We start from the raw sequence: 25,493 nt of genomic DNA, 5'->3' as shown, positions 1-25,493 counted from the left end.
TTTATTTTCAATTGAAACAGGGTGCAACTTACAATGTGACTTCATTCCTAATGAGGCCTATGTTTTTATAGAGTATTATAAAGGAAGACTATTAATTACATCATTATAAATGTAAATTCTGTGCCTCTTCTATACATTCACATAGAAGTTAACTAAGACAGTTTGTATTATTTTTATGATTATTTATATCAAAAGTATTAGCAATTCTGTAACAGTAAATTGACCATAAAACGGCATGCTTAAGCAATGGAACATGCATATCTGTGAATTTCAAATTGGTGAATTTACCAAAATAACTGAATTAAGAATCATTAGCTATACGTAAGGAGAAATATACATGCAAAATAGAAAACTACAATAAAGACAATACTCCATAACATAGTCACATGCTAAAATTATGAATTCATTAGTAATACCATAGACTAGCGCCTCAGCATGCCAATAGTAGTTAAAAATACCAGTGCGGTAACAAGTTGAATTACAGATTATTTCGGTTGTCTTACGGTACATTTGAGCGAAATCATGGAAATATGTATTATTTGGAAATTTGAATTCAATAAAACAGAATGATTTGGACTGTGTTTTGTCAGCAAGTGAATTGTTTTCCTGTACTGAATTGGGCAATGCAAAATTCTGAAATTTTCATAACAAAGAGTCGGTCATTGAAACAAAAATAAGTAGCGAATTGCAAATGACAAATTAATGGATATTTCATTTTGAAATAGTTTACTATAAAATCCCTAGATGGATGCAAAAATGTTGATATTCCATTTGGCATGCTTTGAATTGAAAATTGAGCACATATAAATGAGAATCTAAATGTTTTCAATGATTGTTTTATTTGAGATGTATTATCATGCGTATGTTCTACAGAACATTGAAATTATTGGTGTTTCTAATGACTAACGCTTCAAAAACTTAGGAAGCAGCTCAAGGTGTACACTATAGCCAAATAGATGGTAATGTGGAATATAACGTAAGAAAATACTGAAGCGAGGCGATGTAAGTTCAAGAACGCCAGACATTCTTAAGTGACTAGTATTTGGCCGCTTCAGCATTAATTCATTGTCTTAAGAAAGGAATTAAATATAAATCTAACCGAATAGTTTTCTGCTACTTCTGGGATATGCAGACCTTGCTAATGTCCCTTTGTGGCAGAAAAGTCAGTCATAAAATTTTCTCACGACAAGGGAAGCCTTCGGCTGATTATCAGCACTAAGCTACCTTCGTACGCTTATTTTCCTGTCTCGATTATCCGGAAATATTTTGTTCCCTAAGCAACTTCATTGGCTTGAAAACGGGGGTACCGATTCAATGCCCATTAATTTATAAAAAAACTTTTCTCCTGTAGAATTAATTCTGAATTGAGTTCAAAATTCTATCGTGGTTTTGGTGTAATAGGACGCTCTGCGTAATGACGAATGGTTTTGGTCTAGTGAGAATTATGTTTTCATTCACTGAGTGCAGCATTCGAAAAATAGACTCGTCAACATATTCCAAAAAATCTTTCGTCAAATTCATAATATTGTAATTTAAGTGTAATTGGTCATATGATACCTCATGATCTGGTGATGGACACAACAGTATCAACGATCTGCAGGAATAGTACTCGGGTTTCCACCGGATTTCTTCCTACAACCCATTCGCCGAAAAAACTGAGATCTATTCAATGACAACGGCCTTTCAGCAACTAACAAGTACCAATTGGCACTTGTAAGTACCAATTTTAAAATTAGATCTTCAAAAATTGACGGTGGAACGCCAAAATTAAAGTAGTAGACGTATAACATAATGCTAAGTCATGATCAATTCACCTCATTAGGTATGAATCAGTTTCAGACTTGACTTCGTGGAAATGAAATATATCTATAATAAAATATAAACTACAAGTAGTTATTTCCACAATTCAGTATAGAACTCCACTTCTGACTATGGTTTCGGCATTCTATGTAATTGACAAGGTTTTCTTTCCTTGAAGGTAACATACAATATAACCATGGTCAGTACTGGAGTTTTATATTGAAGTATGAAAATTAGAATATGTAGTTTATATTTCATCACGTTATTAATTAAACTCATATCCGGTCATAGAAGTAAACTTTGACTGAACTGAAAATGACTTCTTAGTGGGTAGTTCGCTGTGAGCAGCACTCATTGAGACTGATACTAAACAAGATGATTCAATTGTATCCTTCCATTAACGCTAACCAATCTTATCGACTAAGAATAAATGCAATCGCGATGTCGTCGGACACGAATATTTTCACGACGGATTGATTACATTTCTCCTGCTTGCTGCCAGTGTGAAAAGGCAAATGATAAGGGCTCGTATCTCGCATGCTATTGCTTCAAGCCTCGCCGCTGTGTGTATTTATCTTCGTTCCGTATCGCTTCGCCCTGAGTCACGCAAGAGGGCGGCCGGCGTCGCAGGCCTGTGTCCGGCCGAACGAGTGACTAACACGCGCCCGGGCCTTTAGAGGCCCTGGACGGACCATTGTGAGGACACAGCCAAATGGAAAGATATATCCTCCTCGAAGAACTCCCACGTAATGAATAAAATCAGTAGAACTAAGCGTGATGGAGTGGAATATTTCCATATTGAAAGAAAAACATCCATTTTTGCACGATTATAAACCTTAACTCCCGACCTGTATTTCAATTTTACTACATCATCTTCAAGACACTAAATAATTGTTATGGTTGGAAATAGTAGGTATTAAAGTAAACTATTTGTACCTTGAATTGTGTTGGTATTGAAGCCAATTGTTTTGTACCTTGAAGATGATGTAGTAACATAGTAACCCAAGTAGGGAGTAATAGTTTATAATCGAAAAAAATGCATTTGTTTCTTTCAATCCCACATTATAGTTAAATAAGTTTCATTCACTTATATCAGGAATGTTGCTATGAATTATTTTATGAAAACCTACATTACATGAATGTGGTACTAAGGAAGTACGCTCATTAGGGGACCCTAATAGTAATTTTCGATATGAAATTATATTTTTCGATTTCGCCATCAAGTAGCTCCAAAAACCTTACTTTATACTTTCAATTTGAAACACGCATTACAATTTCACCAACCCATACTGTGGACTACACATTGTGAACATACCTGTGAGATCAGGTCAGTCTCTATTGCAAGACCTGTTCCGTCTCCTAAGAGAGCGTTTCTGAATACATTTAATCCTAAATGTATACAATGATAAAATAAATTTCACTAGACCTCCATAAAATGTAACTATTCTCTGTAATGCAAAAAGCAAAATATCGGAGCATTGGGAAAAGGTGACATTGGCTTGCTATTCAGCATCAACTACCATCAGTGTGGGAAGTAATTACTTTCAAATTCCAGTATCAAAGAGATTTTCCATATAAGGCGCAGGATCTTTTTTAGTTATTAAAATAAATTTAAAGCAATAATCCAAGTTATATACCTTAATAAATTAATACCTCCAAAGTCGCTCTTTTAAATTTTGCAGATAAAAGACTAAATGTTCATAACCAAAAACGTGGTGCGTATTCTCCTTACATTTAATACTGGAATAATATAAACTCACCGCAATATGTTTTAGATTTTAGAGGTAACAATAGCAATAGCAAAATAGAGTAATTTTAGGTAGCCGCGAAGGATAACCTGTTTGAGGCTACCATCCAAAATAATAATACACTATGCTTTACATATAGTGTAGCTCATTTTGTGCTACCTTGATAATCTCTACTAAAAAAGCTTAAGTGCGTACATGAAAAAACAATTAAAGTAGTATTTATAATTCGTTTACATCAATTTGTTATAACAATATTTGTTGTGATACGGGCTTTTAAGCCATCATAACCCAAGGTTACTTCTAAATAACATCAAAAATGTACACGTTTTCAGCTCAATTCAGAATGATTTAAGTAACGTGTCCTTTTGTGCTGTAAAGCTTCATGTAGAAAAATGTGGCTGCCACAATTTTTATGATTGAGTAGAAAATTTTCACATTTTTAAGATGAGAAGTCTTGAAATTTAATTTCTCCCAGAAGCAGCTCTGGGTCAGGAAGGGTTAACTAAATGTTTCACTTTATTATAATGTCTTCTTCTTTTTTGTTTGAACAAAAACGTGGTTTTTAGATTAAATTTCAATGCATCAAAATGATTACTAAACTTAATTATTTACAATCGCTCATCGCCGTATATGCCGGAAGCAGAGTTGCATTATCGCAAATCGCAAAAATATATGTTGCCGCTGAGCGATTCATACAACGGTTAATTATCAATAATGGTGGCCCATGCTGCCTCTGAAGAACAAGGAATAGCGTAATATCGCATTACCACCTAGTTTTGATCTTTACAGAAAATTTTACGTTGATACCTAATCTGGAAGTGGGTAAAAGTTGAGTTGCAAGAATTTTACCGGAAGGAAATACAAAACAGACAAGAAAGTGACCTAAAACGTGTTAAGATAAGGGAAAACTTTGTGTTTTCTAAGAAAAAAAAAACAATAACTAACGCTATAGTTAAGTAATTTTTAAATAATAGTTCAAATTTAATACAGTTGATTTGTCTTGATCTCCTTTTGTCTGTTGTAACATAATTTTCAGGAAGACATTTATTACGAGAATGGATTCATTCTGAATTAACGCTTTAATATTCATACTATTCGTTACCTTATGTCAAAAAATGCCCTATTTATACATTTCAATTTCGCTAATAAATATTTTAGACATGGGATACCTATGTAGCTAATGTAAAATGAACGAACTGGTTTCATAAATGAAGTCTTCTTTGTTTTCATCGTAAAATTACTGATGAAAGCATTCAATAAACTTTTTAAAAAAATCAAAGAATAATCGGGGCCTAATGAAAAATACAAAATAGGAATGATTAAAAAGATTGAATTTTGCCAGAATCTTCTGAGATGCGTTCGAATTTGAGATTTTTGGTTCACTTTCAACATAAGGTTTGTCTATGTCTCAATCTTCAGTCTTTCACTATATTCATGCAGTCGTCAATGACAAGACTTTGAACAACCCCTCCCAATTTATCAGTGAATTTAATTTATGGAATTATTTTTTTACAGAAATGGAATTACGTTTCAAACAGGAAGTTTTACACATAAAGTGGAGTAAACTACATTTCACTATACAATATTGCTGGTACTTGCCGGTCAATAAAAGAATGGTAAAATTTTCCCCAGCGTCTTCATTTCTGATTCATACTTGCTTCATTTCTAAATATCAACATTGAATTTTGGAATGTATTTTTTATAATGTTATTCTTTTACATAGAAAATAACGTTTTCCGCGCTGCCTAAGTGCTAACGTGAAGTACCAGTACTTCATATGGTGAAAATTAGCAACTCTGGCCTAAAAATTTCAATCAAGGTAATAAAATGAATGTTTCCTAAAGGGGAGCAAAAAAATAAATGCGACTATTTATTGCACGCGTGTAATAAAGTATTGCATATTTTTTCGTACAATTACAAGATGATGTCACTGTTGGATTGAAATTTGTATTGTATCGAAAGTGAATAAAAGTGGAGTTTATCAATATTCCCTTTGCCTAGCTGACAAAAATATTGCTCCATTAAAAATTTACTCACTCTACGATGTTTTTCGATGTAAAGTTATCAATAAAGTATACAATATTACATAGCAATCAAGGTGTGATCGGACCTAATAAAATATAATGAGTAAACAAAAGGAGAATTATGCGGAATTTAGTCACAAATTTCAGGGATGTATCTGTATTCGTAAATTTTACTTCACTTTCAAGAACAGGCTTTTCTACGGGACCACTTATACTTCAGATTATTACCATATCACCATCCAAACAAATTACAAATTTGTGAGCTGTATCGAGTGAGGATCAAAGAGAACGCATAATTATTACTTGCTAGGTAAAATACACTTGCAATATTACTGCTTGCTTGGAAATTAAATGAGTTATAATTGAAGGAATTGCAATTTATCCTTATGCAAAAAGTTCCACCTAATTCTAGTTTTATCTATACCTTACAGAATCCTATGAAAATGAAAGACTCCACGATTGAATTTTAACTGGATGTCGCACGTAAAACTTAGTTTTATGTTTAAATTGATGACAGTGTTCCATTATTTAGTTGGTTACTTTAATAGCGTTTCGAAACTTAATAGTGAACTTAAAATATATGACCTAATCATGAATAGCTATTAATATCAAATATGTACGCTATTAACAAATATAAAAGTTTATGATATTCAAACAAATTTTGATTCATACTTGAAAAAGCCATTAAAAATATCGGAACTTTCGGAATTATCGGATTTCATTAACTAAACTAGTAAATATGTACTGTTTTATTTCGCAAATGAAACCTATGTCTTACCTCGCATTAAGTTTTGGTCTCTGGTAAAAGGTTCAACGGATTTTTGGCGGAGTTCAATTTTCCTGTATTAATATCAAATATTCAAAGGATAAAAGGAATAATAATGATCATCCACTAAATTATTTCGCTAAATTTACCGGAAATATTGGAAAACCAAGAAGACAAAATAATTTAAACTTGGTCATAATAAATACTGTGAGAATGGAATTTTATCACAATTTTAAACATGAAACCGCAGCATGAAAACCCGATTCGAAATCCTTTTCTTACCCGTGGGGTACAAGCCTACTGAGTACCATGGCTTTCTTTTAGGTTGATTTTCTTAACTAGCTCTGAGCCTTTCTTTAGATAAGTTCATATTGTGTCTCGAATCTTTTTGTATCGGAATATAATTTTGACGCGTAGCTAATTGATAGAAACATAATGAACAATTTTTAATAGACTTCGTTGAATAAATGGCACAAGAATACGTATCAGAGAATTATTCCAGATATAAGTCAAATTTTAATTTTCATGAACAAAGTGGTACATGGATTATATATATTAATATTTTTTAAACACCACCTCCCGGTAATCTCATATGAGATCACTTAAAAATGGACAGATTTCTGGCGAAAGCTTGTATATCAATTGACTTAAAGCAAAATTTTTAAAAATCTTATGCGGATATCAGAGAAATATTCCAAATAGGGATAGCATGAAGGTTATATATACAAACAGCATAAAGGTATATATACAGAGGTTATATATACTGACAGATAATTACGAAATCTGCTCTGTTTTTAATAATCCTATATGATATCCCCGGGAAGTAATGGGTTAATACGTCCGAAAAGAGCCAATAATGAGCTAACCTCAAGATCAAGTTCTGGCTTAATGAGATTACTGCGTGACGTAAAAAGGTTTCTTCTTTATCTCCTAAAAGTATCCGCCATCGTTAACTCATGATAACCCAACTCGCTGTAACCATGGCAACGCAAATAAATCATGTGCGAATTGGCAGTATTTATAAGAGGGCCCGATGCATTTGAGGGCCATTTTATGTCATCACGGGGCTCAACGCGGATCAGCTGGAAGGCAGGTGAAGACAAAAATCAGCCGTTAACTTCAACCTCACCAGAGCGTGTACCGCACACGCATCACGCAGCAGTGACTCTCCCTTTTAAAAGGAGAGCTAGCGATGATACAAGATAAGAGAATTTAACGCCTTGGGCCCTTCACGGCTGGTGACATTGCGAGCCAGCAGTTGACTCGACCCTTTCGTTATACCCGCGTCACAGAATCCGGAGAAATAACGATTTTGATTGGAATTATTACGGGCCGGGAAGGAAGAACAGCTGTGCTGGTGGTAGGTATGGGGGGGAGCCGTGCCGTGAGCCCCCCTTCTGGGTCCTGCTTGGGCCATTGTGGAGGGCGGCCGGGCGACATACAGCACTTCCAGCCCTTACGCACACGTGTGTGTCCAGACACCGGTCCAAACCTTTCACGGGCCCGAGCGCGGTTGCCAATTCTCGTTGAACAACCAGGTGTCATATTTTTTTAAGTTCACGCCAGAGCTGAGGAAGGCGGTGAAAATACATGGACGCGCGCTGGAAACAATGGTTAGCACGAGGCGGGGTTTCCAAAAGCGCGCGCGACCAAGATTAACTCGCGGCATTTAACATTTCGGATTCGCACCAAAACAGGACTTAAAGAACGCGCAAAGATGTTACCACCACTGAAATACTAAAAAGATATTGATACTGATCAAGGTGTTTCGGTTTTCGATCTTGGTGGAGTCTTTGCGAGCTCCAAAATAATTTTGATCGGCCTTCGGAAAGGAATGAGCTCCCCTTTCCATGAATGTGTGAACTTATCGCGCCTGTGTTCCATCCTGAGGTTGGCTTTACCCTTGCCTTTGCAAACTAGAGTTCAGGGTGAAGCAATAAGAGGATATGCGTTATTGAGGTGTTAGCAACCCGGAAAAAATCATAAGGTGGTTGGTATTCACATGAAATTTAGATGGAATGCTTTAGGAATTTTAACAAATAGCATGTGAAAACATAATCGGGATTTCATCTCAGTGACAATCAATCGTGTCATTCCCTAGTTGTACTTTGTATTCCTTACCTCTTGGAAATAATGAATATAATTAGCTGGAAATGATCAGAAAACGATAAAAAATCTTTACTTAATACATAGTGTACTTTTGAACAACCTAATGTTATCTTGGACTAAGACGTGAATAGTGAAATCAAGAAATAAAATTAATATTTTTATTATAATTGCTTGATCAAGAGAAACGTGTTGAATCTCGAAAATTACGGATTCAATAGGTATTCCAACCCAGCTAGAAACCAGAGGTAATCTTTTTTTCTTTTTTATCCGTCATGAAGGCACCAATTCTATCTTCAACAAACAGTATGCTTAACTCTCGCCAATCCTAACCCAAGTAGCAATGAATATCCCAACTACATCCAGACAACATTGTGGCCCTTAATCTGTGACATCCGTACAATATCCATGTCAATCCAATTAATGTTGTACGGATATGTGTCACATATCCGAAGGACCTGCCATAAAACCTTGCAACGATGCACATCAGTGGACATGGAGGTCCATATTACCACATCTCTTAGATATCTTCAAACATCTAATGAGTAGATAATGGGTGCTAATTATGGTTTTGGGTAATCCTCAGACATGCAAACAAAACATTTGCGCTTTTCAATTCTATGCAGAACATATGCTACCAAGGGATACTTTTCGGAATAAATATGGTATGATATCACGGATACTAAAACTTGGATATCTAAGTATCGTTATTTTTACAACTCGTTTTGGTTTACAAATATGATATCTATATAACGTTATCAGAATATCCAATGTGTAATAACAATGTAGGAGTTGAAGGATTCAAAACTATGCATTTTTCACTTGGTGATTTATTTTGTCCGGCCATAGTAACGTTACCGCGTAACATTTTCAATGTGAGGAGTACAAGAAAATTGAGTAGTATATATTACGTTTCAAATGTGGTGGGAAGTTTTCCTAATTATAATACCAACGTGTTTTTGGATACATCAGCCTTATTTAGATACCGGATGGATATCGTCTGCTGCTTGAGAAAACACCTTTCGAGTCGAAGTGGTAAGTTTTTGACACATGTTTACGCGCTGATTGTACGCAGAAGCCGGCGTTGCCGTGGACTCAATGTTCCCGAGGCCGTTGCTACGCACCCGCGAGGTGGGGAGCGGAATTACGCACCCGCGAGGCGGACGAAGGGCGCAAGTTACCGCCGCACCATGTGGCCTCGCTATTAGCCGCGCTTTTTGGAATCGGGCACGAACGTGAAGCTGCAAAGTTTGGAACAAACACGGGGCACGCCGTCCCTCCTTGTACGAACCTTTTGTTTTCCCCCTGCAGTGCCGATATTTGACGCAAAAGACGCCATGTTGGGATGAAAAGGAGAGCAATCGATATGAAGTCGACGTGGGCGAAAAGCCTTACTTCTCACATGCCTCGTGCACTGCTGCTCGTCTAATTCTGGCTGCCAGAGCAATACAACTAACAAGTTATCTACGTGACAAGCAGCCTACGCGGCAGCGACGGCGGGAATCAAAGACAATGCACTGCCTTTGACGGCTAAGCGCGATGGTGAGTGCAATACAGGAGTTTGAAAGTGAGTAGAGAATAACAATGAATGTAAATAAAATAAAGCATGCAATTAAAAAATAAATTCAAACTAAAATGTACTATTTGAAAAGCCAAATAATTGTGACACGTTGTGAAAACTTTGTAAACTTTTTAAACTTGTTTAAACAAAGGAGAAATCATAAATTATTACGGGTAAAACTATTTTTTAGGACTCACCATTAATCAACAATATAGTTGTTTACACCAGATTGATGATATCCTTCCACTTTTATAATGCGCGCTTTACTCCTATGTTCATTAACTTTGCAGGTAAATAAAAAGATACTTAGTTCCATTGGAAAGATTCCATGTATATTTTTGTCATTAGCATAATGAAGTATTGTATAAAATGTAAACACAACGTGCAAGTGGATTCGCTACCGATTCTCTATAAATGCAACGTGCGGGAATGGCTTAAATAATATAAAAAGATACAGGAAACTGTTAATTTGGAAGACAACCTACCAATTTGAAGAAAATGAGTTGATGTTGGACCAGTTAGAAAACGACTCTAACCAGATCTAAAACGATCAAAACGGAAGGGAAACAGCAACCAAATCTGCGACGAACTCCTACTAACGGAACACAACTTGCAGTCAGACAGTGCTGGAACTAAATGATCGCGTTATACGTAAGGGACGAGGGGAGATCCGGGAGCCTTATCACAGATTTATTGCTTCGCGTAGCATTGAAGCAGATAATTCTGCCCAGAACTCATTTCAAAGAAATGTTTTCACTCATCCATCCATTTCATTATTAAATACAATCGCTGGGCCGAAAGATTGGCCAGTATTTATTTCTTTTCTTTGCCCGTGTGCGAGCTGTCAAGTTGACGCAGCTGTTTCTTTCGGCGGACGAAGCGCTGGCTGGCGGCGGGCCGCTGTACTCCGCGCCTCGTTAAAACCAATCGATGCCGTCGCTGGCTCCGGCTGAAGCTTTCATTCGCATCGTGACGACACATAACTCGCCCATGAAATCTTAAGCACTAGTGCGTTTGGCTATTACATAATGCATGGTGCTCAAGTGATACACAACGTTGCAAAACGGAAATCGTGTGCTTTATTCCGATGGATGTTGAAAAATCGATGGGAAATGGCTTAGAAGTTGTAGCCGGAATTCATCTCAAATACCACTAGGTGTCTCCAGTATCAGTGTCTTTTGTCGATGGCAGACTTCACTAAGGTTTGTGTTTACAATGATAGCGGGCGATAATATTTGCTCACACGCTTGGCATTACTTTTTTTTCCTGTGACTTGCACTGCGCTCCTGAGCTGGGCTACCGGGCTGCAAATCGATATACGCGCGGCAGCCTCCTGCCGCGCAGGGACAAAACCTGCTGCATCAAACTAACAAACTTTCAGAATTTTTTTTCACTGCCGTGTATTTTTTCCGCCCTGGATCTATCAAATTCGGATTTACTATAATTTCCTGAATTCGTGATTAAAAATGGATAGGGATCTCTAAAAATGTATCCCTAGTTATGAGCGATAAATGGACGACAGCACGGTGGAAAGAATCTTTTCATTAGCTGCACATGCCAACGGCGTTTTTTTTAATGGCATGCTTATGAGGTAATATTTCTTTGAGTTTGTGGCTGCCGAAGATTGTATGATAATGTCAAGATAAGCCTCCCGTTGCTTTTTTCATTGCATTTCTGAATACCTGCACATTACACTTAAAACTTTTATTTGCACATTCAGTTTTTTCTTTCAAAGTGCACTTCTCTAATTCAAATTTTTTGCTACATTTACTCCGTTATTGGAATTTTCAATTCACCCTTAGCTTTTACACCTTTTATATTCCACACAGAAGGTTAAAAAGCTTCCTATACTAACCATTCGTCGGTGAAAATTAGCGCATTAGATATCCTTGAAAGCACTAAAAAAAGGAAATTTCCTGTCACTCTATTTGACTAATACTACTCGTTGCATGAGAAATTTTGCTATTAGTTGGAGTTAGTTAACTTTCCGATGGTTATAATTACTAATACTCGCCAAACTATGGAAATAATTTGTCGTGACTCGCATAGTTGATTCTGAATATTCTACTTCGTAGGTTTCGAAAATAACTGTCATGAAGGACTAACTTCATAGCTTACTACATCAAGCAGTCATTGAAAATGATTTGAATCAATTTATAAGCTGGACCTCGCCTATTAAGGAACCCTAAGGATAACGCAGGAAGTTTCTTCCAGAGGATAACAAGGAAGTCTGTTGCGAATACTATTTTTATGCAAAATTTTATGAACAGAATGCAATTGATGCATTTGTAAGACCTCAATTATAGTAATGCATACTATGAATTTTATGAGTTTCCAATGATTGATAACATTTGAATCAAAAACCGTAAGTGCGAAAGTTTTCATTTAATAATTACACGGAATCGTCTATGTCAGCGGCAAAGTAAGACGGAGGGCAACATACATTGGTAACAGGAATAATACTAAGTTGACGCTTTGAATATAAAGTTCCCACTGAGATAAATGCCAGGCATGAAAGTGCAGAGGATGAGTTTATTGCTGCGGAGGGTGGATTACGGCGAAAAATCTGAAATTGGCCACATGGAGAAGTTATCGATCGGGAAGCAAGGAGTTACATTGTAAGTCTCAAAAGTAGCGTACGAGGATGAAACGGTGCGGGGGAGCGTAACGACCCTGGGAAGATTTTATAGGCCCACCCGCAATTAAACGCATGCGACCGCGAAAACTTGTAAAACGGAACGAGCCGTAAAATGCGTTTGGGTGCATACAATTAGAAAGAATCTCCTAGCTTCCAAAGGGACACAAAATACATACAAAATGGTCACAAAACCTTTAAAAGTATTTATAGAAACAAATTGGCGGTGTTTTTTTAGATAGAAAAATATTTATTGTTCAGGAAAAAATCCATAAAAACAAAAATAGTGTAGTAACGTCTGCAGGTGCATTAATTACAAAATTATAAGTTTTTCATTTTTTGAAATGCCTATGTATAATGTTTTTTTCAATTAATAACATCAGAAAAAATTAGAAATGCATGAAATCTTATGTAAAAAACGGGACGATGTAACCTGCCAGATTTGATAGAAACACCAAAAACCTTTGTATTCTTAGCTTAAAAAATAAAAAAATACTACACCAAAAAAGGAACTATAATAACAAGAACAAAAATTTGAAAAGAAATACGAGAAACTTATGCTATTACAGAAAAAGTAAGTATTCATAAAATTTTAGCTTAAATTTTATAACAGATAGGTATGCAATTTTTAACGTCAGTTGTGCATTGGTGAAAAATAAGAAATGAAAATATAAGTATTCATCCATTTATAGTTTCAACTCCGTTTAATTTAATAATGTCCTTCATGCACGTGATGCATCGTTGGAGCTCAGTAAATTTTTAATCGTAGGCAGTCTTACTGGTGCAAGAAGTATTTGAATCCTAATCAAATTGAAAACGCAACCATTTTTCTTTGGCTAATATCGCATTATCCTTCCATCTCGCACAGGTAAGAGTTGCCTGCTAACACAAGTCCATTCATACAGTTGCAACATATGCATATAATGCATTCCATACGGCACAATTTTAAACTAATATACTTCCTTGGGCATCGTTATTATTGGTTCATGCTCATTTCTTTAGCCGTTAAGGTTCCTACTCCGTTGTTGCTTAAAACAGTGACAATTTTAGAGCCCTCTTAGCAGCTGAAATATCTTTCCATTAAAAATTATTAAGTTTATTGAAATCCAAATACAAGTTCAGTGATTCTAACAAATTGCAACTCTTTACATTCGAATAATTTTCTTCTTATTAATTTTTTTATTTTTTTATTGCATTCAATTATTCCATAATTATTAAATAAACTTTTTACTAAGCCAAGAACGTACAAGAAACCGTAATAAATCGTAGCCAAATTAGAAAACATAAGTTCTCTTGTATTTGGCTAAATATAATGGAGCAACATAACGAGTCAATATTAGATTATTCTTTTTAATGACTGAAAGCGACAATTTTTGGGGATTGCTGGCGGTATCGCCGGCGAAACTGTCTTCATCAGTCATGAAACGACTCGGTGGAAACCCGAAAACCATGAGAAAATCTATTACTTATAAAAAAAAAACTTCGCAAGGACTGATTCAAAACTGAACTATTATCTGCTGATCACATCATTTTATGATATAACGTTAATTTAATAATGACGTTCTCTTCTAAAAGTATTGCAGATAATCTTAGACAGTAAAAGGAGTGTACAGTAAAAAAATGTTTTACATATATTCAGAGAAATATAATTATTTCGAATATTCATATGTTAGTGCCTCATTTTAACCGGATAGTATTCGGGGACTTCAAGTATAATTTTTTCCCTGAATAATAGAGAAATTATATGAAACACATGAGTAACATAACAAATGTCTCTCAATGTGGCGGTTGTCTTACGCATGGAAGTAGTTCAATTGAGGATCCACGGCAAAAAATTGACATGAAATTATTTTTGGGAAACGGTTATTGATTTTTATCTCGTGTTCCCATTTTGATTTGGATCACGTCAAATATGGTCGATGAGTTGTTGAGCTGGCGGAGAACGGAAAGGAAAGATAGAGACATTTTCGGTTGAAAGAATAGAGGCAATACCTTTGCAATAAGTAAAGAACACAATCAGCTTAGGGGAAGCTGTACACGTCATTTCGCAAGTTGCACAAATCTTTGCACAAACACTTCTATTGCACAAATTTCATGGAAGCATTCGAAACCTGTCATAGCTCAAATAACTGGACAGTCTTTTTCTTGCTTATTCTTGGTTAGAGCACTGGTATCTCAAACCTCTTGAAGTTGATAGCAAACTTGAAATTTTTAAAAATAATGATTGATTTTAGAGACGATCCTATAATTCTTTATCTTTTTTTAAAAATAAAGTTACTTGATATTCTTATTTTGTCAGTAACATGAAAATATTCCTCAAAATGGTATATAAACGGTTTCACCCGGTATCTCTTTATACTTGCTAACTATATAGTACTGAATTTTCTCTATTTTTCTGAACTGATATTCTCTATATGTCTCTATTTTTAAATGGATTTGTAATGAACAGTGAGGCTTTATGAAGTTGAAAAATCTCAATAGCATCTTACCGCTCGACTGGCCGCACTAAATCTTTTTTTTTCGTGAATTATAATTTGTTTAAATGACATCGTAAGCTTTTCCAGAGAAGATGTTGGAGCAATTCATCTTGGGATCTCAATCGGTTGAGATTCTCTATGGCTGAAATGTCAGTTCTGGACTCGGGTATCGTCCTTAGGGTAAATAATTATTTTTTTAAAATTTCTACGATCGATGTCATCACTTTAAATAATACGGTTTATACAGGAGACTCTATTCGACATTTAAGCCATTGTAACCAAATTTTGCTTTTCAGTTACATAAAGAATATACATATTTTCAGCTATATTCAGGAAATATTTAAACTACGTGTTCTTTTGTGCTGTAAAGTTTAATGGCGAAGAATGCAGCTGCCACAGTAATTATAATAGAGTAGAAAAATCACATATGTAAAATAAGAAATCTTGAAATTAATTTCTCCCAGATGCAGCTCCGGGTTAGAAAGGGTTAACGGTATCTCAAATAAAAGAAATTACCTAGGAATGAAATGCTGTGAACTGTATTCTTAATGAATGCTGAAAATTTAAAAATTATCCATCAGTTTTAAACTAGTAATATGTCACGGAATCAGACTGGTCTAACGCGAGAAAATGCATCTCCTTAATGTTCTGGCACTCATTAGGCGGTGCTTCGGAAAACATGGTCATTTTCCGTGTGAGTCTGTAACATTAGCCAAATGCATTTTATTTCGTTCCCAGGCTGTGTTTTAACCGTATGTTCCTTCCGCTTCTGTATTACCCATTAAGTACCTCCATTGTCCCATTTTCTCATTAGAGCCATCATATTTAAGGAGCTGACGTATAAGTATGGGCGTTATTGAGCAGATACAGTCGGAGCGACGCGATTTGCGCCTGCGAATTACTCATTCTGCCTCTTATCTCTTGTGTGGCTCAGCAGTAATTTTCACTTTTAGCTAACCCATACCCACAGTTGTCGGCGGTTGGAATACGAGCCCAATATGACCCAATATTCCCTCGTATCGCCAGTTCCTATTTGTCAACGAATGCTCCTCCCGGTAATACTGTTATTTTTGCCTAGTTTTTTAATAAACGCAGCCTCACCAAAAGAACTCACGTATCTTTTCAACAAGAATACAGAAACTATCAATGGTATGCTCTATTGAACAGCATTGTATATAAAATTATAACCCGCAATAATCCATAGAAGAAAAATTTACTTGATATTTAAATTCTAATGACTCCCAATTCGAATTCTTGAATATTAGCAATCTTCCAAAATTACAGACTTTTATTCCCTCCCTATGTGTCGATGCTACATTATCTGTAAGGTACAAAATAGTTTGAACACAATTGAATACCACTATTTTGTGCCTTGAAGATGGTGTACTAAAATAAAAGCCTAGGTCGGGAAAAAAGTCTATAACTGTGTAAAACTGCACGTGTTTCTCTCGATTTGGAAAGCTTCCACTCCATCAATCTTATTTATTCTAATTTTACTAGAATATAAATAATCAGTTGAAAATCAATAACAATACCCAGAATTTTTACGGACATCGGCCCTTTTTATCTCATTGAATCTTGTTCTAGTGAAGGATTATGACACTTTGCCAAATACCATACAATACCATAATGTACATCTCCCGTTCAATTGATCTAGGGAAAACTCTACAGCCTCATAGATCAGAAAGAAGAAAAAGATGTCGGAATGGGTGAGAGGCAGTTAAGAATGAAAATTGGTGAATGAACACGAGATGAAATCGAAACATTTTATGGACGAAAAATCAAAAAAAGCTCAAAAACAAATGCGAGGTATAATAAAATCTTTAAGCAGCGAAATATAAAGATAATATTGCAATACTGACGGAATTATAAGTGTAGCACATAGTATGATGGTGAATGCTGATACTACAAATGAACTTTAGCGTTGGATATGATGATGTTTGAGAGAACTTTAATATTATGCCATCACTAATTACACTGGGGAACTGACACTTTGTTTTATTAGGTCTGTGACTTGTTTCTGATTAACATCTGACGCCTGAATAAGAAAATTACCTCAGTGTTTGTCCACCACGTCAACTTTTTAAACTACAGGTTACCCTCTAATGCAGTAATTTCTGAAATCTCAGACTTCATACAATGTTGGAAAATGAAGGAATTGAAAGGGAAATCTTACCTTATATACTGTCCATACCGAATTAATAAATTTATTTAAGGGTACAGATGGGCATTAATGGAAAAGAATTTTATCAATGTAGGCGACCCGCGCAACACCAAAGCTCCCTCACGAAACAAAGTTCGGGAAACGTACATGGGCCGCACTATAGTAACTCCTGCATAACTAGGCTACTATGCATCTGTCGTTGGACTTCTACGGCGTCAGTCACTCTGCGTCAGTCGAATAATTTAATGCCAGCCAATTGAAGAGCAATGTGGCCTCCTGTGATCGACGCTCAATCTAGCAGAGATTGGTCACAATTACTCAAGAAAAAGTGAAGAAACGTGACGCAGCAAAATAAAAATAACTACCGTTTTGAAATCAGCATGCTCTATAAAATGCGTTCAGTGTTATCGATAGATGGAGTAACTCTTGTAGTGGAATTATGACAGTATTTGAGAAGTGTCGCGGCCTATAATCCTGACTAGTTCCGTGAATATATGCAAAAAGGTGCGATAGAGGAAGAGTTTTAAAAGGTATAAAGATTACTAGAAACAACTGGCAATATCGTGGACCTGAGAAATGGATTTGATTAAAGTTTTGTTTCAAGAATGTTGCATCGCAGCAGATATAAATTATTATTAGAAAGAAAATATGAAGAATGCATAGAAGGAGTAACTTGAGAAGATTCTTAATAATTTTGTTAATTAGAAATAATAATAGAAATTGAAAGATCAGAAAAAGATGAAGGGTTGTTTAGAATGAAAAAGGAAGATAAAGTGGTTAACCGGAATACTTAAAAATGGGAATACGTCTGAAATAGAGCATGAATTCTTCAACTTCCAAGTCCGAAATAAGTATCGAAGGGAAAGTATAATGAAAGTGAATGAAAGGATCAAAGCAAATGTAAGTTATGATGTAAAACAATGAAAAATGCTTTCACAGGCTAATGGAGATTCTCAAGATAGAGTGATCGGAAGAAAAACGTATGAAATCTACGAATCTATGAAATCTACTGAATAAGACGAAAATACAGAATAAATCATGAAGAAATACATGAATTCTCAGCTCCATGCCTAATCAATAGGTAGCATGCTAGTGAAAATCAGATTTAAAAAAAGTAGTTTAGAAGAGTTTATTTTAAGACTTTAAACCAAATTTTAATTTTCGTCAAGAGCCTTTGATCGTTAGCTGTCCAATCAGAGACAAAAGACTATATTTGACGAAATAATTATTATGAATATAGTCTATAGATAATCGTAGTCAATTTGAATACTTATTATTATCAATAGTTTGAATTTTACGTACCTGATAGCTCTTATCAACTGCAAACTTATTTTATAAACGTTATAATTGCAGTCTCTTCTTAGCTTTTAAAATCTTTCCTCTGCTTCAAGGCAATCAGCCAAGATTAAGAAGATCATCTCGCGGCTGAGCTTAAAGCCACCGAGTGCGTCCACCGGGTTGCGGATGGTGGGTCAACCTTTAGATATAGAGGTTAGCTGCGAGATAAGCGAGTTCTCTCGTCGAATAAGCAGTCGTGGACAAAAAGCGGCGGTATTCTGAGGGGGTATTGGGCTACCCTTGGGTAAGGTAGGCCATTTAAAAGATACCAAAACCTGTGAAGATACCGTGACTTGGTGACTGGGGGCCGCCAATAATTATGCCTCTCATCACCCGGGGGAGAGGGCAGCAGCTCTTCTTCACATTTGCGAAGGTGGAGACCATACTGGTCGGTACAGCGACACACATTCCACTACGGGCGTGGTAACATTTACTTTAACGGCTGTAGTACTGCGATGTGGAAGGCAAGGGGAAACCACCACATTATCATCCCGAGGAGTCACAGCTACTCCACTCAATTTATATAATGACATGATGGAATTCTCTCGGGTAAAATATTCCGGAGGTAAACTAGTCCCCCATTCGGATCTCCGGGCGGGGACTACTCGAGAGGGTACATCGGTCAAACGAGATAGAATGTTACGGATAGGAACATGGAACGTCAGATCACTTCGTACCTGCGGTAAGCTAGAGAACTTGAAGGTGGAGATGCGAAGAATGAACCTCGATGTATTAGGCATCAGCGAAATGAAGTGGCCCCAGGAAGGAGACTTTTGGAGTGGAAGCTACAGAATGATACACACGGGATTGCTAAATGGTAATGCTGGAGTAGGCATAATGCTTAGAAAGAGCGCCGGGATGCGTGTTAAAAGCTACCTGCAGTTTAATGAAAGGATAGTAATGGCGAAGATAGATACTAAACCCGTAGCTACTGTAGTGGCACAGGTTTACATGCCTACGTCAGATTATGAAGACGAAGAAGTAGAAGATGTCTACCAAAATATAGCGGAAGTTATCAAGCAGGTAAGAGGGGAAGAAAATCTTATTATTTTAGGGGACTGGAACGCTGTCGTCGGCGAAGGTCAAGACGGAATAATAACTGGGAAATATGGGTTGGGTAACCGAAATGAAAGAGGAGAAAGGCTACTTGAATTCTGCACGGAGCACAGGCTAGTGGTTGCCAACACTTTATTCAAAAATCCCCTGCGAAGAAGATACACTTGGAATATGCCAGGAGACCGTAGAAGATTCCAAATCGACTACATTCTAGTGAAACAAAGATTCAGGAACCAGGTGAAGGACTGCAAAAGCTATCCAGGGGCAGATATCGATAGTGACCATAACCTAGTTATGATGAAATGCCACCTTAAATTTAAAAAGTTGAAGAAAGCCGTGAAAAACATATGGCAGGTTGAAAAATTGAGGGAGGTTCAGCATCAACTGGCTTTTAAAGAGGCTGTAGAAAATAAAATAGGGGAGGATCCGACCAACAAACCAATGGAAGAGAGTTGGAAAACCATTAGAAGTGGTCTGCAGGCGGCAGCTGAGGAAGTTCTTGGTAAAAGAAGAGTCGTTATGAAAAAACCATGGATCACGCAGGAAGTATTAGATCTCATTGAAGAAAGAAGAAAATACAAGGCTGCGAAAACAGAGGAAGGACAGAATCGTTACAAGAGGATAAGGAACGAAATATGTCGTAAAGCGCGGAAGGCTAGAGAAACGTGGATGAAAAGCATTTGCGAAGACGTGCAAAACAATCTTAAACATGGAAAAGTAGAGGCCGCCTATAGGATAGTGAGGAACCACTTTAAGGAAAGGGGCGTAAGATGTAATACCCTTAGGGACAAAAACGGAGAACTATTGATTGAAAACGAAGAAAAAGGGAAGAGATGGAAGGAATATCTGGAAGATTTGTACAAAGGAAGTCACCTCAGAACGAATGCTATCGAAAACGAGAGGGAAGTGGATGCCGATGACATGGGAGCCCCAATTTTAAGATCGGAATTTGATGCGGCTGTAAGAGACCTCAGGATAAATAAAGCGTCTGGCATTGATGACATTCCTGCAGAACTAATCAAAAATTCAGGAGAGAAGACGTTGAACCAGCTTAACAAAATCATTAGAGAAATGTATACGACAGGTGAGATACCAAAGGATTTCGAGAGGAACATTATAATCCCTATTCCTAAGAAGAAACGAGCGGAGAAGTGCGAAGATTTTAGGACCATAAGCCTTACTACACATGCATCAAAGATACTGACAAGGATCATCTATAGAAGAATAGAACGAAAAGCAGAAGAGTACTTGGATGAGGACCATTTTGGATTCAGAAAAAACAAAGGCACAAGGGAAGTAATATTGGCCCTAAGACTGCTCATTGAAAAGAGAATGGAAAAGAAAAGCCAACATTCGTTGCGTTTGTGGACTTAGAGAAAGCATTTGATAACGTGGATTGGAGCACAATGCTTGGAATCCTAAAGGAAATTGGGGTTCTTTATAATGACAGAAGAATCATCCACAGTTTATACAAAAACCAAATAGCCGTGATAAAATCAGGGCCCAGCTGTGAAGAAGCAAGAATTAAGAAAGGAGTGCGACAAGGCTGTACATTGTCACCCGTAATTTTCAACGTTTACATTGAAAAAGCCATTAAGGAAATCAAAGAAAAGGCATTGGGAGTGAATATCCATGGAGAAAAAATTAGCATGCTAAGATTTGCCGATGACATAGCCGTTATAGTAGAAACAGAGAAGGATTTGAAAAATATTCTGGTTAATATGGTTAGGGTAATGAGTAGATATCAACTGAAAATAAGCACGAAGAAAACCAAGATCTTAGTATGCAGCAGAAGAGAAGAAGTCAAGACCAACATTAAAATAGGGAGGCAAAAACTGATAGAAGTGGATGAATTCTGTTATTTGGGAAGCAAGATAACTAGTGACGGGAGAAGCAAGAAAGAAATTATCAGCAGAATAGCCCAGGCGAAGAGAGCATTCCACCAAAAGAGAGACCTGCTTACAGCGGGAAACTTAAATATGGATGTAAAGAAACAATTTATAAGAACCTACATCTGGAGTATGGTCCTATACGGAAGTGAGGCATGGACAATGACCGCAGCGGAGAAAGCAAGGATAGAGGCCTTTGAAATGTGGTGCTACAGAAGAATGATGAAAATCAAATGGATCGACCGAGTTAGTAACGAGGAAGTCCTAAGAAGGGTAGGAGAGAAGAGAAGCCTCATGAAAACCTTAATAAGAAGACGGAACAACCTTATAGGCCACATCTTGAGACATGATGGCCTGATGAAGACAATCGTCGAAGGACAGGTGGAAGGCAAGAATGGAAAAGGAAGACCTCGAACAAAATATATGGAACAAGTAAAGAGAGATGTGAAAGAGAAGAAATACGTAGGAGTGAAAAGATTAGCTGATAAGAGAACAGAGTGGAGAGCTGCGTCAAACCAATCCTAGGATTGTTGACCAGTGATGATGATCTCATATTTACTCTCCCTTCCATATACGTTCAGGCACATATCTTTGATTGTACATAATTAAAAAAGGGGAAAAAAAGGGAAACAGACATGACCCAGGCAACTACCGTCCGATTTCATTAACATCTATTATAGGCAAGATACTTGAGCATATCGTCGTTAGCAATATCATGACTTTCTTGGACAGACGTAACTTCCTCCATGACTGTCAGCACGGATTCCGAAAGGGTAGATCATGCGAAACACAGCTCGCGCTCTTTCTTCACGACGTTATAAAATCTGGTGAATCGAAAAGACAAGTTGACGCACTATTTCTAGATTTTAAGAAAGCTTTCGACACTGTATCTCACAACAAACTTTTATGCAAATTACAGTCATGCGGATTAAACGATACAGTTTTAAACTGGATACGCGACTTTCTCAGAGATCGTAAACAAAAAGTTGTTCTTGACGGAATTAGCTCCGATGTTGTAAACGTTACATCAGGTGTTCCACAGGGAAGCGTAATCGGCCCCCTGTTGTTCATTATATACATTAATGATCTCTGCCCCCGCATTAGCAGTAACATACGTTTATTTGCTGACGACGATGTCATCTATCGCGAAATTAGTGATCACTCTGACTATGAAATTCTATCATCTGACTTAAACAACGTTCATTTGTGGAGCCAAGAGTGGGGACTCGAGCTTAATCTGAGCAAATGCATGGCGTTACATTTCTTGCGGAATTCGTCCAACTCTAACCATGTTTATGCAGTGGATGGCATTAACATAAAGGCAACAGACGAAGTGAAGTACCTGGGAGTTACGATAACCTCGAACCTCACGTGGGGAATACATATAAAGAATATTTGCGGCATAGCCCTGAAGAAATTAGGATTCGTCAAGCGTATTGTGGGAAGATTTTCGGATGAGAAAGTTAAAGAAAGGTGCTATTTCGCTCTCGTCCGACCACACCTTGAATATGCAGCGAGCATATGGGATCCGGTGCAGAAAGACTTAATCCGCGAACTGAATAAAATTCAAAGAAAGGCTGCGCGTTTCGTCAAAAACTGCTACGGGCGTACAGACAGTGTTACCCATATGTTAAGGAATATGTATGAATTAGGCTGGGAGCCGTTGGAGACTCGGAGGCTGCGCGCTAGGCTTAGATTGCTTGAACAATTGAGAATGGATATCTTCAAGAGCGATACAGAGAACATAATATTGGAGCCACATTATATTTCCAGGTCCGATAGAAGTGATAAATTAAGAGAGATGTTTTGCCGAACGGATAGATATGCGAATTCGTTTTTTCCCCGAACCATAAAGGACTTTAATAAACGGTAGTCCCAACTTCGTTTGAGCATTTAATTTTTTTAGCCGTAAACGGCTGGTGTCCTAACACCCCCTGCCACACGCCTTTTAGGCGGCTTGCGGGGTATTATGTAGATGTAGATGTAGATGAATTAAGCTTCTTGATTTTCCCTGCTGGCAAAATGTACTTCATATTTTATTTATCTCGTATGAGGACATTCCATTTTCTGATATTTGTACTTTAGAGAACATTTTCAGTATTCAGAAAGAAAATATTCAGATAGAGAAATAGTTGATTTCAAATATACTAAAAAAATGTAAAAATAGTCAGTCAATTAAACAGTTCCCAACACTTAGAGAAAATATAAAAAGCCACTTAAAATACAAAATACGTTCCATTAGAGTAATATTCATCTGGATTAAATTTTAAAATAGTAGCAGTGAACTTATATACCTTAGTTACCGCTACAACATGAATAAAGTTTTACACACTACAGCTACACAACTAGGAAAAGCATTTTGAAAATGGATAGAAGTCCTCTTTCTCGAAGGAAATTCGGAACTAAAAATCGACGGATAAAAATACGATTCTAGGCTCCGCGATAGACATTTTTTGGAAGGTAATGTCGCTAGTATCAACTGGTTCATAGGTATCGGAAGCTGTGAACAGGAATGATAGTGAAGAAGACATTATTGAGGAACAACCATCGAACAATGATGTGGATCGAGCCATTGACGAAGAAAGTGACCAAGAAGAAGAAGTTGCCGGTAAAAACATCGTTCTATGGAAAGATCAAATCACTAAGTGAGAGTTCTAGGGTTCGGTTAGAAGTGTAGAAAGTCATTCTCACCATATATTGACCGAAAATCCAGGAGTGGAAGGAAAAGCAAGAGCTTCAAAAACTATCTCCGAGAATTGGAAGAATTGTGTTTGTAATAGTAATATATTAGCTCCCACAGTGGAAAATACAAGCAATCTCATTACCGCTAATAAATTCGTCTATTGTAGGGAAAGGGATTGCACTCCAACTGCTTTATGAGACAGGTTTTCTAAGAAATAGCAAACCCAATACGATTTGTGGAACAATGATGGCACCGCGGTAGAAATTTTTCGCAAGGAAAAGAAAACACAACTGCTTTCATTTCCTCTGGGAGCAATTACGTTTGATGATAAATAAAAAAGGAATAAAAGGAAGGCTGTAGATGAATTTACTCGATTTGGGGAAGCTTTTGAATTATTTGTCCAAAACTGTCAAGAATACTATTATTTGAATTATTGCGTAACTAATTATGAAATGCTGGTAAAATTTAGAGAAAGGTACAATATTCGCCCTTACATGCCCACGAAATCGGGAAGATATGGAAGAGATATTTATTGACCGAGCGCATCAAAATTAGAGATATATGCTAGAAAATAGCCAAATGGCCCATTTGAGGTACGCAACAGCTCTTATGATGTAGTAAAATGGTTAATTCTACTAAATCGAGGCTGTGGGCGCAACGCCACCACAGGCAATAGATTTAGTAGTTGTGATATAGCTACAGATATTCTAAAAAGTATGTAAGCACAATTAGTAAAAAAGAAAAGGCAGCTACCGTATCCACAGCCAAATAAGGTGGGCAATAATTTAAATTCCGTATTGGTTTTCAGCATGAGTTCAATTAAATGTTATGCATACCCAAAGCAAGAAAAAATGTCCTTAAATCAAGTCATGATTCTGATATTGATGAAGCGAAGTTACAGCCAAAATACCTGAAATTGTTACATGTTCTACAATGCTACGAAATCTAGAGTGGATATTGTGGATAAGTTATAAGCGATATACTTTGTTTCTGGAAACACTAATCGTTGGCCAATGGTAGTATTACATATAATGCTACATTTAGGAGCAATAAATGCCCTGATAATTTATCTGGAGAATAATTATAATTCCCAGAAATTTCGTAAAAGAAGATATTTAATTAAAACTCTGGCAAAGGAATAAGTGATGGATCTCATTAAAAGATACCTCAAATCACTTTCTTAGAAGAAGAGTTGCAGAAAAACATAAGTACTCAGTGTAATAAATATAAATGAAACTAAAGAAAA

At 36.7% G+C, this 25,493-nt stretch overlaps 1 protein-coding gene across 11 annotated transcripts in view; it reads right to left on the bottom strand.

Moving 5' to 3' along the window:
* The window catches only part of LOC124170977 (ELAV-like protein 1), a 733,134-nt gene that overhangs the window by 106,195 nt on the left and 601,446 nt on the right, over nt 1–25,493 (bottom strand). The window contains exons 1-2 of one of the 11 annotated variants that reach the window (XM_046550080.1): nt 10,491–10,628; nt 10,203–10,287 (exon numbers count right to left, since the gene is read on the bottom strand). The exons of 9 other annotated variants lie outside the window; for them this stretch is intronic. In XM_046550080.1, coding sequence (XP_046406036.1) covers nt 10,203–10,205 — 3 coding nt within the window. In that variant the 5' untranslated portion in view covers nt 10,206–10,287; nt 10,491–10,628. Of the gene's footprint in view, nt 1–10,202; nt 10,288–10,490; nt 10,629–25,493 lie in introns of those variants that run through there. One more of the 11 variants, XM_046550082.1, reaches the window with a different exon arrangement.

Source organism: Ischnura elegans, chromosome X, assembly GCF_921293095.1.
Source record: "Ischnura elegans chromosome X, ioIscEleg1.1, whole genome shotgun sequence".
NCBI classification, from domain to species: Eukaryota; Metazoa; Arthropoda; class Insecta; order Odonata; family Coenagrionidae; genus Ischnura; species Ischnura elegans.
The sequence above is the reverse complement of the archived record's forward strand: the minus strand, read 5'-3'. Positions and strand labels throughout refer to the sequence as shown.